This window comes from Aythya fuligula, chromosome 1, assembly GCF_009819795.1.
Source record: "Aythya fuligula isolate bAytFul2 chromosome 1, bAytFul2.pri, whole genome shotgun sequence".
NCBI classification, from domain to species: domain Eukaryota; kingdom Metazoa; phylum Chordata; class Aves; order Anseriformes; family Anatidae; genus Aythya; species Aythya fuligula.
Window position 1 is genome coordinate 104,173,984 of NC_045559.1, and position 15,555 is coordinate 104,189,538.

At 40.4% G+C, this 15,555-nt stretch overlaps 1 protein-coding gene across 3 annotated transcripts in view; it reads left to right on the forward strand.

Annotated features, from left to right (window-relative positions):
• GRIK1 (glutamate ionotropic receptor kainate type subunit 1) overlaps window positions 1-15,555 on the forward strand; it is a 163,585-nt gene that overhangs the window by 124,518 nt on the left and 23,512 nt on the right. For 2 of the 3 annotated variants that reach the window (XM_032208041.1, XM_032208042.1), the window contains exons 8-12: window positions 1,368-1,475; window positions 5,866-5,979; window positions 7,152-7,355; window positions 7,938-8,161; window positions 13,648-13,766. In XM_032208041.1, the coding sequence (XP_032063932.1) occupies window positions 1,368-1,475; window positions 5,866-5,979; window positions 7,152-7,355; window positions 7,938-8,161; window positions 13,648-13,766 (769 nt within the window). Of the gene's footprint in view, window positions 1-1,367; window positions 1,476-5,865; window positions 5,980-7,151; window positions 7,356-7,937; window positions 8,162-13,647; window positions 13,767-14,308; window positions 14,369-15,555 lie in introns of those variants that run through there. The other variant, XM_032208043.1, reaches the window with a different exon arrangement.

Below are 15,555 nucleotides of genomic sequence, written 5' to 3' on the forward strand. Positions count from 1 at the left end.
TTGAGTTTGAAATCCATCACTTTCTTTCCTTTATAGATAAGCATCAGCTCTGGGGAGAAAGGGGGACTATGTGAGAGACAGATAGATCTCACTTAAAAGAAAGTGAGCTTGCTTGGAAGCCTATAAAATAACAAAAAACTTCAATTGCAGAAGTTAGTTCTGGACATCGATCCTGCCACACTGAAGAAGCATTCCACTGCACAGGGAATCATCATAGCTTTACAGGCTGAAGTACAAAGACCATCACTTTAATTTCCTCCTGATGCCAATGTTTAAAACAAGGATAATATAAATTCACTTTGTTATGACAGAACAGTAAGATGCTGTCTGGACCAGAACTAGTCATATGCAATTCCTATGCTATAATTCAAATCCACACATAAGACTTGTGTGTATGTTACTCTACAAAGTGTTTATTAGCGCTCTGTGAATTTTTCCTGAAAGCCTGCTTTTAGAGCTATCCTCTTCATGCCATCAGCATCTGTGAGCACAAGCAGTAGTAGTATTCCTATTAGAAATGATACGCCTCATTTGCTTACTTGGGAACTTGGGCCTTCTTCGTTGGTAATGCAAACTGAGTAGGAATTAGTGAAACAATTCAGCAGTCCAAGGATGTTAGGAGTCCACTGCTGATGGGGGAGATTTAACCATAAACTGTCCAAGAAACCAAAGAAGAATGACAAAAGCCCTTCATTCATTTATCTCTTCCTGGAAAAATCCAGGTTTCTGGACTCTCTGTGTAGCAGAGGCAACATCAAGACTATGAAATGCATAACTAAAGTATTTAGAAAGCTTTGGTGATTTTGGGTGTTTACCAGCTTTCCTTCATGGAAGACCTCTCAGGGATTCCATTCAGCAGCAATTGCCATTGATTAACCCCTCCTCATGGAAAACTTAAAAGATCCTGGGCTGGGGTAAGCAGAATCATTTCAGAGAGGCTGGTAGATTTAGACTGCTTTATTCCAAGATTCAGCCCCAAAGCTTGGACAAACATTTGTAACTTTCTTGGTGAACTCTTATGCAATGCAAAACTGCTCTGTCATTGGGCACAAGTAATATGTACTTCTTTTTTTCTTTTCAGTGGATTTTTTTTTATCTACAGTATACAATACATATACAAATCAATATATATAAACTGTCACAAACTTGTGCCTGATTATAAAATATAAAATATATTGAAGAGAAACTGGGTGAAAAAAAAAATTGAAGAAGCTATTTTTAATCAAAGTAACAAAGCAGCATATCTTTTAAAAAGCATTTATAAGTGATTGAATGCTATGACTAATTTGAAATACAATATTTGTCATTGTTTTTGAGTAGTTCTTACTAATCATTACATGGAAAGGTGTTTTTCTGTATTTACATAGGCACGGTGGGATGGCCTGACAGGGCGCATAACCTTCAACAAAACTGACGGCTTACGAAAGGATTTTGATTTGGACATTATTAGTCTCAAGGAAGAAGGAACAGAAAAGGTAACCAGATCTTTTGTAAAATAATGATGGAAAGCTGATTTGACAGTGGCATGGGAAAGTCCATTCTCCTCAGCTTGTATTTCCTGTAGTTGGGCTAAAATACACTGTCAAGACTACTTAAATTAAAGTTAAACAGAGCTACTAAGATTGTTTTAATTGTTTTACAATGTGTATCTTGCATTTTGAGACATTGGATAGGAATTTGAGACTGGTGATAATTATCTGAATGACAATAATTACTCTAAGTACATGTTATCTTCTGTTCTTGCCACTGTAATTTAGTGTGGTAAGATTATATATGCATATGTATGCATATATGTATATATATGTATAAAATTTGGACTTAGATGTACTGCTTTTAATAGGTGTGACACAAGGGAGAGGGAACAGCAGATGGTTGAGTAATAGCCTCAAAAAGAGTTGAGATGTTAAAAATCCTTTGTGTTTTCGAACATGATCAGTTCTTTTGCCCTCACATCCCTAACTGCTTATCATACGTTGTGCTGAACAGGAGACTAAATTAGTTGCATTATCTCTGTTAAAAAATAGTAAGTTCTGCACGATGCCATCTCAGAAACTCATTCTGTTTCCAAACAAAAGCCAAATAAAGCTCACATTCCTTAAGGAAGTTCAGGGAAGCATGCCTCAGGAACAAAAAAAAAAAAAAAGGATGTCCAAATGTCTTGTTTCCCTTATTTCACCACTTACTAATTGTCCTGAAGGTGCAGAAGGGTAGGGCGGGGAGCACTCCTTGACTAGCAGACACTAAGAAGGACCACAAAGGCAAAGAGGTCTTTGGCCATGCTTCACAACAGCTGGATGGCACTGCTATCATGCAAGTCCCAACACTGCCAGCCGGGGACCATGTTGGACAACAAGGGGGCTCGGGGTGTCCTGGAGGGAGGTGGGATGGCCTTGCCCCAGCTCTCAGCCAGCCAGAACTAGTACCCAACAGGCATTGCAGGAGGAGGCTGCTGTGGGTGTCCAAAGATCCCCAAGGTGAGTAACGTCACCAGCTCATGTCAGCCCAAGGCTGTGCTGTCCCGTGCTCTGTGTACATTGGCTTGACTCTGCATAATAATTGCTGACAGGTTAATTGAGACTGTAAATACAATTGCTCCCACACAGCTCTCCAGACTGGTTCTCTTTTCATTTTTAATGAAGCACTTTGTTTATTTTTCTCTATACCAAGGCTGCTGGCGAGGTTTCTAATCATTTATATAAAGTGTGGAAGAAGGTTTGTACACAGACAGGTGATGCAAAAACCTTTGGGTTGGGTCATCAGACTCATCCTTTGGGTTTTGATGGTGACTCTCAAATTGCAGTTTAGAGACAATAGTCTATCTGAGAATATGAATTTTTGTAGTAGGCTAAGTATTGTCCCAACTTAAAACACTAAACTCTAAATAATCTTTGGCAGGATTCAGCTTTTTCATCAAAATCTTTTTTCATCATAATTGTTATGCTATTTCTTTGGAGCTGTGCCTTTTCCTTCTTTGAGCAGAGGCTCCTGGCTGCAGCAAAATCTTTCCTTTTCTCATTTTCTATCCTTCCTGATTCACCTAAGATTTACCGTGACTGGTAAATTTGTATCATTTCAAATGTCTATGAGCATCAGCAGCAGGACTGTTTTAATGTGCAGGATTTTTTTTTTTTTTCTTTTTTTTTTTCTTTTTTTCTTTTTTTTTTTAACTCCCACAGAATGCATACTGTGCGGGCAATGTTCTAGCATTGTTGACTCAAAATTTTGACGGGTGTGTTATTAGCTCCTTACAGAAAATAATATAGTTGATGAAGTGGATGCTGTCATTCACTAACATATGGAAATTGGAACTAAGCTTGTTTATAAAGCACCTCAGGAATCTCAGTCCTCTTTTAACATAGGATGTCTCTGTCTGGTGGATAAGGCACCAAAGAGGGAATCAGAGACCAGCTCCATGTGCTGTTCCCTGCTGGAGGTACAACCCACAGTTTTCTTTACTACACACTTGCTGTTCTGTAAGGAGAAGATAACAACTGCATTTACCATGTTGAAAGAGTTTTGGATTCACAAGTTGAAATTTTCTTATAGCACTTAGAATTATATTTTTGTATATCTTTTGCACAGCTCTTATTATTTCCCACCTCTCCCACACACACAATTTAAAAGGTTCTGGTTTTGTGTCTTTTAATGCTACAGAGTAGACCAGTGTAAAGCATCCTACAGCACTCTTTTCTTTTTCTTATAAAGGACGTACTTAATAACCTTGTTTTAATACCAGTAAATCAGGCGAAGGCACAAAGGGCTCCATTTCCCTCATTACTGGTGAATAGATCATCCTACCTGACGTGCAGAACGCGATTGAACTGATCTGGCTTTTGACTCTAGGCACTTCGTGTTATGCTGAATTGATTTAAACCAAATTACAATTGGTTCAAAACACAGGCTTGCTGAGAAGGGCATATGACACCTCTCAGACTTGTCACTAAACTGCAATAAATCTCCTGGATTCACCATAGTGATGTACTACCTTGGCCTCATTCTTCCAGTGCCCCTCCGATCTCTTCCATTGCTCTAATCAAGGTTGACCTGTGGTGTCATCCTTATCTTCAGATGTAGAGTGGTCTCCTGGTGTATTTTGTATGCCCTGTGACTGTGTTGTTACATGTTCTTCATGGTTGTTCTCCTCTTCCCTGCTGCCAGCTGATAAAAGTGAATAAAGTCAGTAACAACGAGCAGAACAGCTTTTGATTAACTTGGCCACCGTGGTGCAAATTCAAGGACACTGGTTATTTACTATATTCCTGGCACAGACTATCATAATATCCAACATCTTATTCTGTGTATACTTTCCAGATCAGTTTCTCAACCTGATCTAATTTTGGAAACAAAGGGAATGCCTGATAAACTCTTCAAAAAATAAAAATAAAAAATAAAATAAATGGCATGACTATCCCCATTAAGCATACTTTGGAGACAATAATTATGAAACACAAGAATAATGGCACCCAGGGACACAAACCCAAAGTCTGTATGACATTATACAGTTATTACCCTGAATCGACTATCAGCAGGCACAAATTAATCTGCTGGGTTTGGTACAAAGGTGGGTCTGTCTCTGCATCAGTTAACAGCCACAGAAAAAGGGTCCTGCATGGGTCTGATGACTGAGCACCTGATGGTGGTTACAGACCTTCAGTACACAGGACAAGTCAGCAGGTTTTTTGTTAGACACACTTGGCAGCTTTGTTGGCAATCCTAGAAGGGAGGATATGAAAGCTGATCCCTCCCAGGTAGAGCTGAAACATGCTGGCAGAGTGGCACAGCAATGCAGACAGTTCTGTGGATGGACGATACCAGTCCTCCATGCCATCCATCTGGTGCTCTCCACGAATGTCCAAAATACAAACCAAACTGAGCAAGCTACTTGCCTGAGGTTCTCTCACACCAGCCCTCAACCACACAGTATATGTAAACCAAATTAAAACAAACAAACAAAAAAGATGCTTTCAGACTGCATTTATGTTAAGTAGATATTTATTTGAATAGATCAACTCCATGGTTATAATTTCTGTCATTATATATATATATATATGTATATATGTATATATAGAGAGGTATATAGGATCTATATATAGGATCTATATATAGGTATATATATATATGGTATAGATCCAGATCCACTGAAATCATGGATCCCTTTAGGCTTCAGATCTGGCATTAAATGCCACAATTCTTCACTATATTTGGAGCTAGAAAAGAATCAAAAATTGGTTTTGCCTTTGGTCGCTTATATTTACTGAGCAAATACTGATCAGTAGGTGAAATGATTTCACCTTGTTCACTCTGTCATATATAGTAGTAAGAAATGACAGAATAATCTTTGCTAAACCTGGTGAAGGCACAGCAGAACCAAAAGGCCAGTGCATCCGTCAATCTGCTTCAACATATTTATTCAAGCTTTTAATCTGTTGCAGTGGAAAAGAGAAATCTAGGTGTATGTTGCAACTCTACCATTTACAAAAGCAAAAAAATCCATAAAAATAGACATTTGACATTTTTTTAGCAGGAAAGGAAGTCAACATATTCCACTTTTGTAGCAAATTGGCTAGTACACCACTGTATTGACATGCCTTATACTCTTACAGCTGAACAATTTCAGCCTGCTTTTGAAAGAGCAGTATGTTCCCTGTGTTTTCTAAATGTGACAATCAACCATTCAATGTCGTTGCCTTATTCAGATCTACAGCTGTTTCCCTTCTCTAGCATCTTGTACTTCTGGTGTCTCTTTTTGTGGTGACTAGAGCCAATGCACACTTCCCAGGCTGTGAGCATTTAGGGAAACCCTGCATTTCACCCCAGCCAGCATGCTGAGGACAGGCAGGCTCTCACCAGCTCTGTTCTGTGTAGATCGGTGTCTGGAACTCCTACAGCGGCCTTAACATGACGGACAGCAACAAAGATAGGTCGACCAACATCACCGACTCCTTGGCTAACCGGACGCTGATCGTCACAACCATTTTGGTAAGTCTTGGTGGGCAGAGCTGGTGTCCCCATCCGTGCTGCAGGTTGCAGGTATGGCTGATGTGTCTCTACTGCTCCTTTCCTCTACTGTTTTCAAACAAATTTTGTGTTATAGACTCAGAACCAGCATAAGTTTTCATCCATCGATAAGGGGGACTCAAAATACCCCACTGCCAATGAATGACTCTGGGGAACCTTTGTCTCTTTAGCTTACTTCAAAATTTCAGAGGTGCACCCTGCATACTATTCTTCCCAAAAGAATTAACACATGCAAATGCTCAGTTTTGTAGTCACTATTTATACATCTTTTCTGTTTACTGAAAGTGAGATGAAGAGGAATGAAAGAAAGCAGCAAATAGTAGACAGACAGATTGAGGTATGTCCTTCCTACGACGAACAGAAAATGTGGAAATGGGTATTCACCCAATTGTTTTGCTCGTGTGTTCTCTCCATGCCTCCTCCCTGTCCCTTCCTCCTTCCCCCTCTCCCCACCCCCTTTTTTTTTTTCCTTTTTTCAATTATTCTGCCTAACCCCTCCAGGGAAGAGAAAGAGCTCAAAGGCTCCCTCTGCCCTCCTCTTCTGTTGCCAAAGGCCTTTTGCTGCACTAAATTGCAGCAATGTTCTTGCCCAGACCTTCTACACAAAATCCCTTTAAAAAAAAAAAAAAAAAACAGTGAAGTGGTTTGCAATCTATCTATGCTGTTCTTCATTTTCTCCTCTAAGTACCTGTTCAGCTCACTGCTATATTACACATTAGAGATTTTTTTCAATAGAGATTTATTTCTTGTAGAATATAAAATTTTAGGTTCTGCTTATGATTCTTTTCCTGGTATTTAGGCTTCTCCTCCAATATTCCTTCCTGTCCCTGAGGGTGGGACAACGTAGAGTACAAATCTTGGATCTGATTTTGAGGCTGCTAAGCACTACCTTAATTAAAGCCCACGGGAGCTGTGAATGGTCTGTTCCACTGACAGTTAGGGCCCTTATGGTTATCACTAATTGATTCGGTAAATTTGTTAACACACCTAGAGCAGCTTTTAATGGACATCATAAATTACTGGTATCCAACTAATTGCAATCCATTAATAAAATATTCGCATAATTTAGAGAAACTGATATAATCTGAAACAAACTTTATTTTTGTTGCTATATCTGCTGTGTTTTTCTATAGGAAGATCCCTATGTTATGTACAAGAAGTCTGACAAGCCCTTGTATGGAAATGACAGATTCGAGGGTTATTGCCTGGATTTGCTAAAGGAGCTGTCAAATATTTTGGGCTTCATCTATGAGGTCAAACTAGTTTCTGACGGTAAATATGGAGCCCAGAATGACAAAGGAGAGTGGAATGGGATGGTCAAAGAGCTCATAGATCATGTAAGATTGAATCATTCTCTCTTTATTCTCCTTTCACCTGCAGTGTTTTATGTGAAGCCAGCCCACATGAAATGTTTGCACTTGTCTACAGTTTTTTAGAGCCACTGCTCTGTCTTGTCACCTCTTGCTAGAGTAGCAGGTCACAGCATTATGTCTGATCTCGCAGTGCCTGGGTGTTGGGGGGCAGTGGGCACTGAGCTCGCATGGATGCTGTCACCCCTTGGCTACAAGCTCCAGATGCAAAGGCAGAACTCAACTATGTCCTGCAGCAGGCTCTGGTCTGTGAATGTAATCCTCCCTGGGGACAGAGCCCCACAGGACTTAGCCCCCCCCAGAGACCGAGCCCCATGACCCTGGTCAGACCTTCCACACAAAAAAAAACCACACAAGGATCCCCCACCTGCAGAAAAAGGATGTCAGGTATGCAGCAATACCCTAGCACTGTTAAGTTTTGTTGTGCACTTTGTATTTATAGTCAGTTTGGGTTTAGCTTTATTACTCAGAGGAAGAGATGGAAGCAAGAGTATTGTGTATGCATGAAAACATGACAAAGAATGAGTATTTTCCCCTTTGTGTTTTCAGAAAGCTGATCTGGCAGTTGCTCCTCTCACTATTACCTATGTAAGAGAGAAAGTAATTGATTTTTCCAAGCCCTTCATGACGCTGGGAATCAGTATCTTGTACCGGAAGCCCAATGGCACAAACCCTGGTGTTTTCTCATTTTTAAACCCTCTTTCTCCTGATATTTGGATGTATGTTCTCCTAGCCTGCCTTGGAGTCAGTTGTGTCCTCTTTGTCATTGCAAGGTAAGACAAACACATAGTTTCAGATGCATCCACATTAACTACCTCTCATCTCACAGGTGTTACATTGGTTTTGCAAAGTAGCTGTAGTATAATACTGTTCTAAGGATTTTATCCAGCCCTGAAACATAATGTTCTAGAAGATCTCTTGGTATTTTCACATCAACACTGCTATCACTTTTATGTATTGCAATGTGATGAGATTTAACTTTCCTTAAGGGCAGAATGGAGAGAAATATCTGATGAAACGTGTCAGCCTTCTTCTGTCAGAGCACAGCACCTCAGCACACTAACTACATGTTGAAAAACAGTTGATATTACTTGTATGTAAACACTTTTTTTTTTTTTTTCCTACTAATAGTACATATAAAAGGTAGGAGAGAGGTTGTGAACATATTTTTGCTGATTGATGCTAATTAGCTCAGCTCACTCCCCTTTGGAAACACAAGATACCATGCATGAGATCCTGAGGGGGCAATCTGCAAGGTGGTACAGAACTAAGGGTCTCTCCCAGCACTGTCCTGAGGTGCAGCCTGCCTGTCAGTGGCAGGTTCCCAGTGAAGTCCCAGTGTAAAAACAGTAGGAAATAAGCACATACACACCACTTTTCCAAAGGATCCTAAAGCTCACAATGACCTCAAAAACAGGTGTACCACATTTTCTCTACCAGTGGGCCACAGAAGAGCACTCTGCACCCTTAACATCAAACTTTATCTTAAAAATTCTAGACAGCTCATCTAGTTTCACAAGCCAGCTACAAGCCACTTGTCTTGGCTGCAGAGACCATGGACCATGGTTTGGGAGTCAGTTGCTGTGTGATTTTGAGCAAGGGAAAACCAAGCATGAAAGAAGATGAACTGAGAAACTTGTCAGAGGAAATTGGTCATTTGAGGCATATTTTTTTATACTCTTCAAAAACTGTGGGCTCTGTGAACTGGCATAGTCACTTTCTTCAAATAATGGCATCAGAATTTCATTTCTAACTCTGTTTATTTGATCTCAGCATATCCTTCATTTTTTTCCTTTTCACAATTTAAAACATATATATTTTTATTAGTACTTCACAGAGATCCATGTTTTGTAGCATTTTACTAAGGATCACTAATGCTTCCTCCACTTTCATTATGCATTGTTTTGCATATACAGCAATGTCTTACACCTTAATGAGTTACGTGGGAAAATGGTCTGGGAAAATATTTATACTATGAAATATAAGAACTATAGTTGTGTATCATTGAAATAGCACCCTTTCCCATCACAGCAAAGGTAACATGGAAAAGCTACAGTTTTTATTGCAAATGATGACATTCTACTTTAAAGAATCAACAATACTGTATATTTTCCAAAAGATGCATCCATAACCCTGATTCAAACATGACAAAAATCATAGTAATCTGAATCATTAATTCTGATACATTCTGCCTGACTTCCACATGTGTGTGAGCCAAGTTAAGTGGAGCTCTTGCTGCTTTTCCTACAGTTCACTCTTTTTTTTTTTTTTTTTCTAATCAACAGACACACCCTACAAAATCTTTATTCACAGGAGCAGTTCAGCTGAGAGTGGTTGGCCTCGGGCATACATTTCTCTGTGGTCTACTGAACAAGCCTAGCTCCAGGAGGTCAACCTATGTGAAAGTTTCGCTTGTTTGCATGCTTCTGTTCCAGTGCCAAAGTACAGAAGTCTGTGGGATTTACTTTTTCCTTTAAGTTTCTGAGAACATGAAGAGAGAGGAGGGAGTTTGAGGAGGAGAGGTCATAGGTTAATTTATTAGTGTTGGCCCCTGGTAAAAAAGAGAGTTCATCCCTCCCTAGCAGTGACGAGACTGTACACAATTAGTCATGGCTTCCCACAAGCTCTTGCAGTGGCTCACTGTACCATAAATAACTGCTCTTACTGTACGCAAATCATGATCTCACTCATGACTAATATTAAATTTGCTCAACCATGACAGATTGACTTTTCTGCAGTTGTGTGCCAAGACTGAAAACATCCCACAGTCCTCTCCACCTCAGAATAGGCAGAAGGGAAAACAAAACCCAAGTTATCCTCAGCTCTTTTTTTTTTTCCTTTTCTTTTATTAAAAAAAAAAAAAAAAAAAAAAAAAAAAAAAAAAAAAAGCATCAAGGCTGCAAGAGTAAATAAGCATCAGGGTCCCTTGCCTGCTTGCAGATCTGCCTACACACAGATGCATGGCCAGGAATAAACCGAATGGAAATGCACAGTGCTCACAGATCATCAGCTGTGAAACCTGTTTGCTTTACTCTCCTGGCTGCTAAATATTGCTCCAAACCACAGTGCAGTGTTTGGGTAAATCTGTAGCATTTGCCTGTGTAACTGTGCTATGTTTTGCTTCTTAAACCTTTCCAAAAGGCAGTAGTTCCAGGAGTCGTGTAACTAATGAAGCATGATTTCCCTACAGATCTGTGTCTCCTGGTGGATCGTGATCACCAATTGAAGTTTGTTTGTTTGCTTGTTTACTTTCCCTGCAGCTGAAGGATTTGTAGGAGATCTTTCCTGTGTGCATTAATTGCCATGGAACATGCTGGGAGATCATCCTGCAGCTTCTCCCCTAGTGGGGCTACCGCTGCAACATTTCACAAAACTTACAGGAGCATAATAACCTTTAAGGCCTCTACCTATTTGTCAAATGTGGCTAAAAGGCTCAAATGTCATTAAAGGTATAGACCCACAAACATTTATAATACATAGCCAACTTGCAACAATACACAAAACCCAACTTGCAACAACTTAAACATATCAAGCTTGTGTATCACCCTCTTAACTTCCCTATTCTAGGGAAAGAGGAGAAGAACATGCTAGTTAAGCAAAATAGTTAAGATAATTTTCTGAATTTATGCACTTTTCTGATTATTTTTTTTTTTATTGGAACTTATGCTGAAAACCAGTGCCTAATTAGATAATGACTATATAGGCTGAAGAAGTACATGAAACTGTGCTCACATGTGGTCTTAATTTACTCCAGACTTTGGACATTTTAATTTACTTCAAGAAGCTAAGCCATCCTTAATGTCAACATCTAGGACTGTTCATGTCTTCATATATGCCATGATTTCTGTAAGATTTGCCAAATGTCTCAGTAAATATCTGGCAATCTTGTTTTCAGTAAAAAACAAAAATATATGTTTTTTAAAAATATATGTTTTTTAACAATGCCATAGCAAATTAAACAGTTATTGGTGTTTTGACATAATTTTGCAGAAGACAAAAACTTGGGAATAATTCTCATGGACTGGGGTAACTTTGCTGTTATTTTTCTTCAGATTTTTCAACAGCTGAACCATTTCTTGTTTCTCTTTGAGTATCATGCAGCCTTGTCATTGTTACATTAATTCTGAAACTCAAACACTGAAGTTTTTATCACTGCTAAAGGTTACAGACTGACAAAGCTCTTTTCCCAAGTATACTGGCAGTGAATGAAGAAGGCATTTACTGCCAAAATTTCTGTTTATTGCTAATGTCATACCCACTGTGCTGTTGATGTCAATGATGTTAGAGCTAGGCAGCTGCGATAACCATCAGTCATACAAGGTGAATAACTATGCACATCGACTATAGAAAAAGGTGCTTAGGTAACCTTAAACATCTCATCTATAGCAGAAAACTCAGCATGGGTTTCTCACTGAAAACTGTGGAAAACTGGGTAATTGACCAGGTAAACAGAAGACCTGAATGAGCACTGACACAGAGCAGAACTATAACTTATTCTCTTCTTGGAGCTCAGCACAGCAATAAAAACACAAGAAGAAAACCAGCTTTTATGCTAAGGTGGAAAAGTAATATAAACCTCAGTACCACATTAAAATATATATCCATTGTGATAAAAAATCTTTCCAGTCTGGCAGAAAGAGTTTTTCTGCCAGAATTTCATTGCCACTTTCCAACAACTGCAGTTTGGCTGTTTCAGTGGCTGTAGTATCATAGAATCGTAGACATATTGAGTTGGAAGGGGCCCACAGGGATCACAGAATCACAGAATCACAGAATCGTCTAGGTTGGAAGAGACCTTCAAGATCACTGAGTCCAACCTCTGACCTAACACTAAGCAGTCCCCCAAGATCATCAAGTCCAGCTTCTGGGTTCACACAGGACCACCCCAAAATCAAACCATGTGTGATGGAGATGTTTGTCCCATCCCAGCTTTGGGCTTCCCAATTAGGTCCCACAGAGCTGTTTGTACATCTTCTTACTGTCCCATAGTAGCACTCCCATACCTGTGATTGAACTCACAGCGTGGGACTGCTTCACTTTCCTGTCCATTGGGTGTCCAGGCTGTGTACATTTCTTAATGCTGAGACTCTTGTTCAGGATGTGTTTACCCACATGTGCACAAACTGTGCTGGGAACCATTTCATTGCTACTCAAAGACTTTCTGAAACCTATAACTTGGTGATTGTTTTTCTTCTAACTGGTATATGCAGAACTGTTGTATCTTGAATCTGAAAACTGTGTCTTTTGTTATAATGTTTAACCACTGTGGTACTAGTAATGGTAATATTGTTCAGCTAATGGCATCCTAGCTACATACTGTTTCAATTAGCGGGTTCATTACAATCAGAGTTCATTACTTCAGCTGAGCAAGGCACTCTGCTTGCAACCGTGCGTAAATTCAGTGCTTAATTATATTGTTGAAACAGTAATTAAAATGTATTGGCATGACATTGTCAATTAAAACTATATTCATAAACTTCATGAGAAAGTATGTAGCAAGCCATGCAGCAGTGGGAAGCAACAGCAGGCAAGGTACCTTGGGGAGGAACGGTCTTTAAAGTAACTCTGCCAAGTGTTTTGCAGACCAGAAGGGGTACGGTTTCCATTTGCAGCATGGTGCATGGGGAATAGAGCAGAATTCCTCTGTTCAAGGCAATCGTCTGCGTAATTCTTCCTACACGCTGCCGACAGCATGGCCTATGGCTTTCAGCCGCTGCAGCCGCTCCCCTGTGCCTTCCAGCCACCACCAGCTTTTTTCCCTGCTGCCAGGGCAGCTTTGTGAAGGGTGAAGGCATTCAGCGTCGAGTGTCTTTACCACAGGCAGCTAAAAGGGGTTGTCTTGAGAGGGCTGCTCCTCCTTCATTGTTCTCCAAATGCCTTGCCACGAAGCAGCAAGAGGGCTTCCAGCTGTCCCCACCCCAACGTCTGCCTGGGAGTGGCATGGGCAGCAAAGTCCTGGGGGATTTGGGCCGTTCCAGCAGCCCCAGCTATGAGGGCAGTAACCAAAGAGGAGCAGGAGTAAGGATGCAGTCCCTGTGCTAGCAGTAAGGCTGTGGAAACTGCTCCTGGCGTGGTAGTGCTGCTCCACAGCTTGCGTGAGGCAGCTGCTAGACATCCCGCGGACAGCCTTTCCACTAAGGTTTCCTTTTTCTTGTGTTTTCTTCATTAATCTCCTCATTTTGTGTGTTGTTCAGCAGGTCTGCTGCCACTGTGTGTACTCTACTTGATGTTTACAGATTGTTTCTGTTAACTGCCACAGGTTTACACCCTATGAATGGTATAACCCCCACCCGTGCAACCCAGACTCAGATGTGGTGGAAAACAATTTTACTTTACTAAATAGTTTCTGGTTTGGAGTTGGAGCTCTCATGCAGCAAGGTACACCGGTTACACTTCGTTATTGCACACGTCCCACAGTCTGCTCAAGGGCTTCTGTGCTGGTAAACTCCACCCTCTGTAATTACAACTTATACTGTAAAACCTGATTGCAGAACCCAGGTGAAGTAGGAAAGGAAGAAAGCAACAAGTCTCTGGAGCTGGAAGAAGGCAGAGGAGGGGAACCTGCAGAGTCCAGAAATAGGGCTGCAGCAGGAGCAAGGAGAGGAAACATCCGGGAGAGAGGCAAGCGGACAGGGTCTCATTGGAGCTGCTGGAGCTAAAATAGAAAATATTCACTAGAAGGATATGATGTTCTTTATGCTGAAGTTGAGTCTGTTGATTTTAGAGGTTTGGCAACAGGAAAATATCTTCTCAATTGGGCTCCATCCCAGTAGAAACAGTAACAGCCTAGGAAAATTATTTTTACTGCCAAACCAAAAAGATGATGCTCTTTCTTCAGAAGGATTGTTAAGTTTGTTGGCACTTGTCAAACGCTCTGTTTAAAACCAAAACCAAACCTTTTTTTTATGGCTTTTCTGCAGGTATGAGTCCCATCCTTCTGTAAACGCATCCAACCCTAGAAGCATTAACTTAACACAGTCACAAGTCCCTGTTGCTGATGATTTTGGAAACAGCTGACATTATACTCAATTGACAAGGAAGGGCAGTGAAGCTCACTCCATATGCGAAGTAAAACAGATATGTGTACTAATCACATTTGGTTATGGCATGTATATTCCAAGGTTTCCAATTAAATCACTGTTCACCAAAACTGGGGTCCACTGAAAGGGATGAAAATATTTTCTGACAAACATTTCCAGTTGAATCAATGCTGAACAAAAAAACCCACCCCACGACAACAACCAAAAAGGCAATCCAGAAGAAATCCCAGATTGCTTCGGTATTAAATTCCTAAACATTTAAGTAAGGAATGTAAAACCATCTCTACACTCATCCAGGTACAGTTTATTCTTCCCTCTTTAACAGACATGAGTAGCAGTAAAAGAACCATTAGGAGGATTTACTAGACATGGTAGAGAGTAAAGTTTGTCTTGTACCTAGGATACCCTTGCTTTTATTGGTGCACTAATGCATTGACAGGTTGTAGAGCTTCCTCATAGACATGGCTTTGAAGGCGGCTGCGTGAAGGAGGAGCCCTTCTGTTATTTTTTTGTTGTTGTTGTTGTTTTATTGTCCTTCCAAGTGATCAGTGAAACACAGGCTGAGGTTTTACAGTATCAGGCAGGTGTGTGTACCTAACTGTGACTGCCGTGTGTGTGAAAGTGCCCCAGGATTTTGTGTTTTGATGTACTGCCTTTTTTTGGAGTTTACCATCATCCACAGCAAACTGTGGGATGCAGTGTCTGCTCGTTACCACTACCTTGGGTACATGACAGTCAGCCCCAACCAGACTCTGCTTGTCTTTCAAGAAGCCTAAAAACAAAATAAATGACAGAAAGAAAGAAAAAACATTTGTAAGGCAACACAAATGTTTCCATGTACAAACTTGTGGTGCGTGTGACTGTAAGTGCATCATCGTTAATGTGAAGAGCTTGAACATGAAGTGAATGGTTGTGAGACTCTGCATCTACTGTTACACTCTTTCTTGTTGACAGCAGCTGCTTGCTATGCTTGATTGGAAGCCATTTGTTATTAAATTTTAAAATGTGATGATCAGACTTTCTCTTTTCTACAGAGCGTGAGCAAAGTCTGGATCAGGATTGGCTGTCATGTCTGCCATAAAAAGGCACTAGAGAGACTTCAGCAAGTATTGTCCCCAACCCTCAGT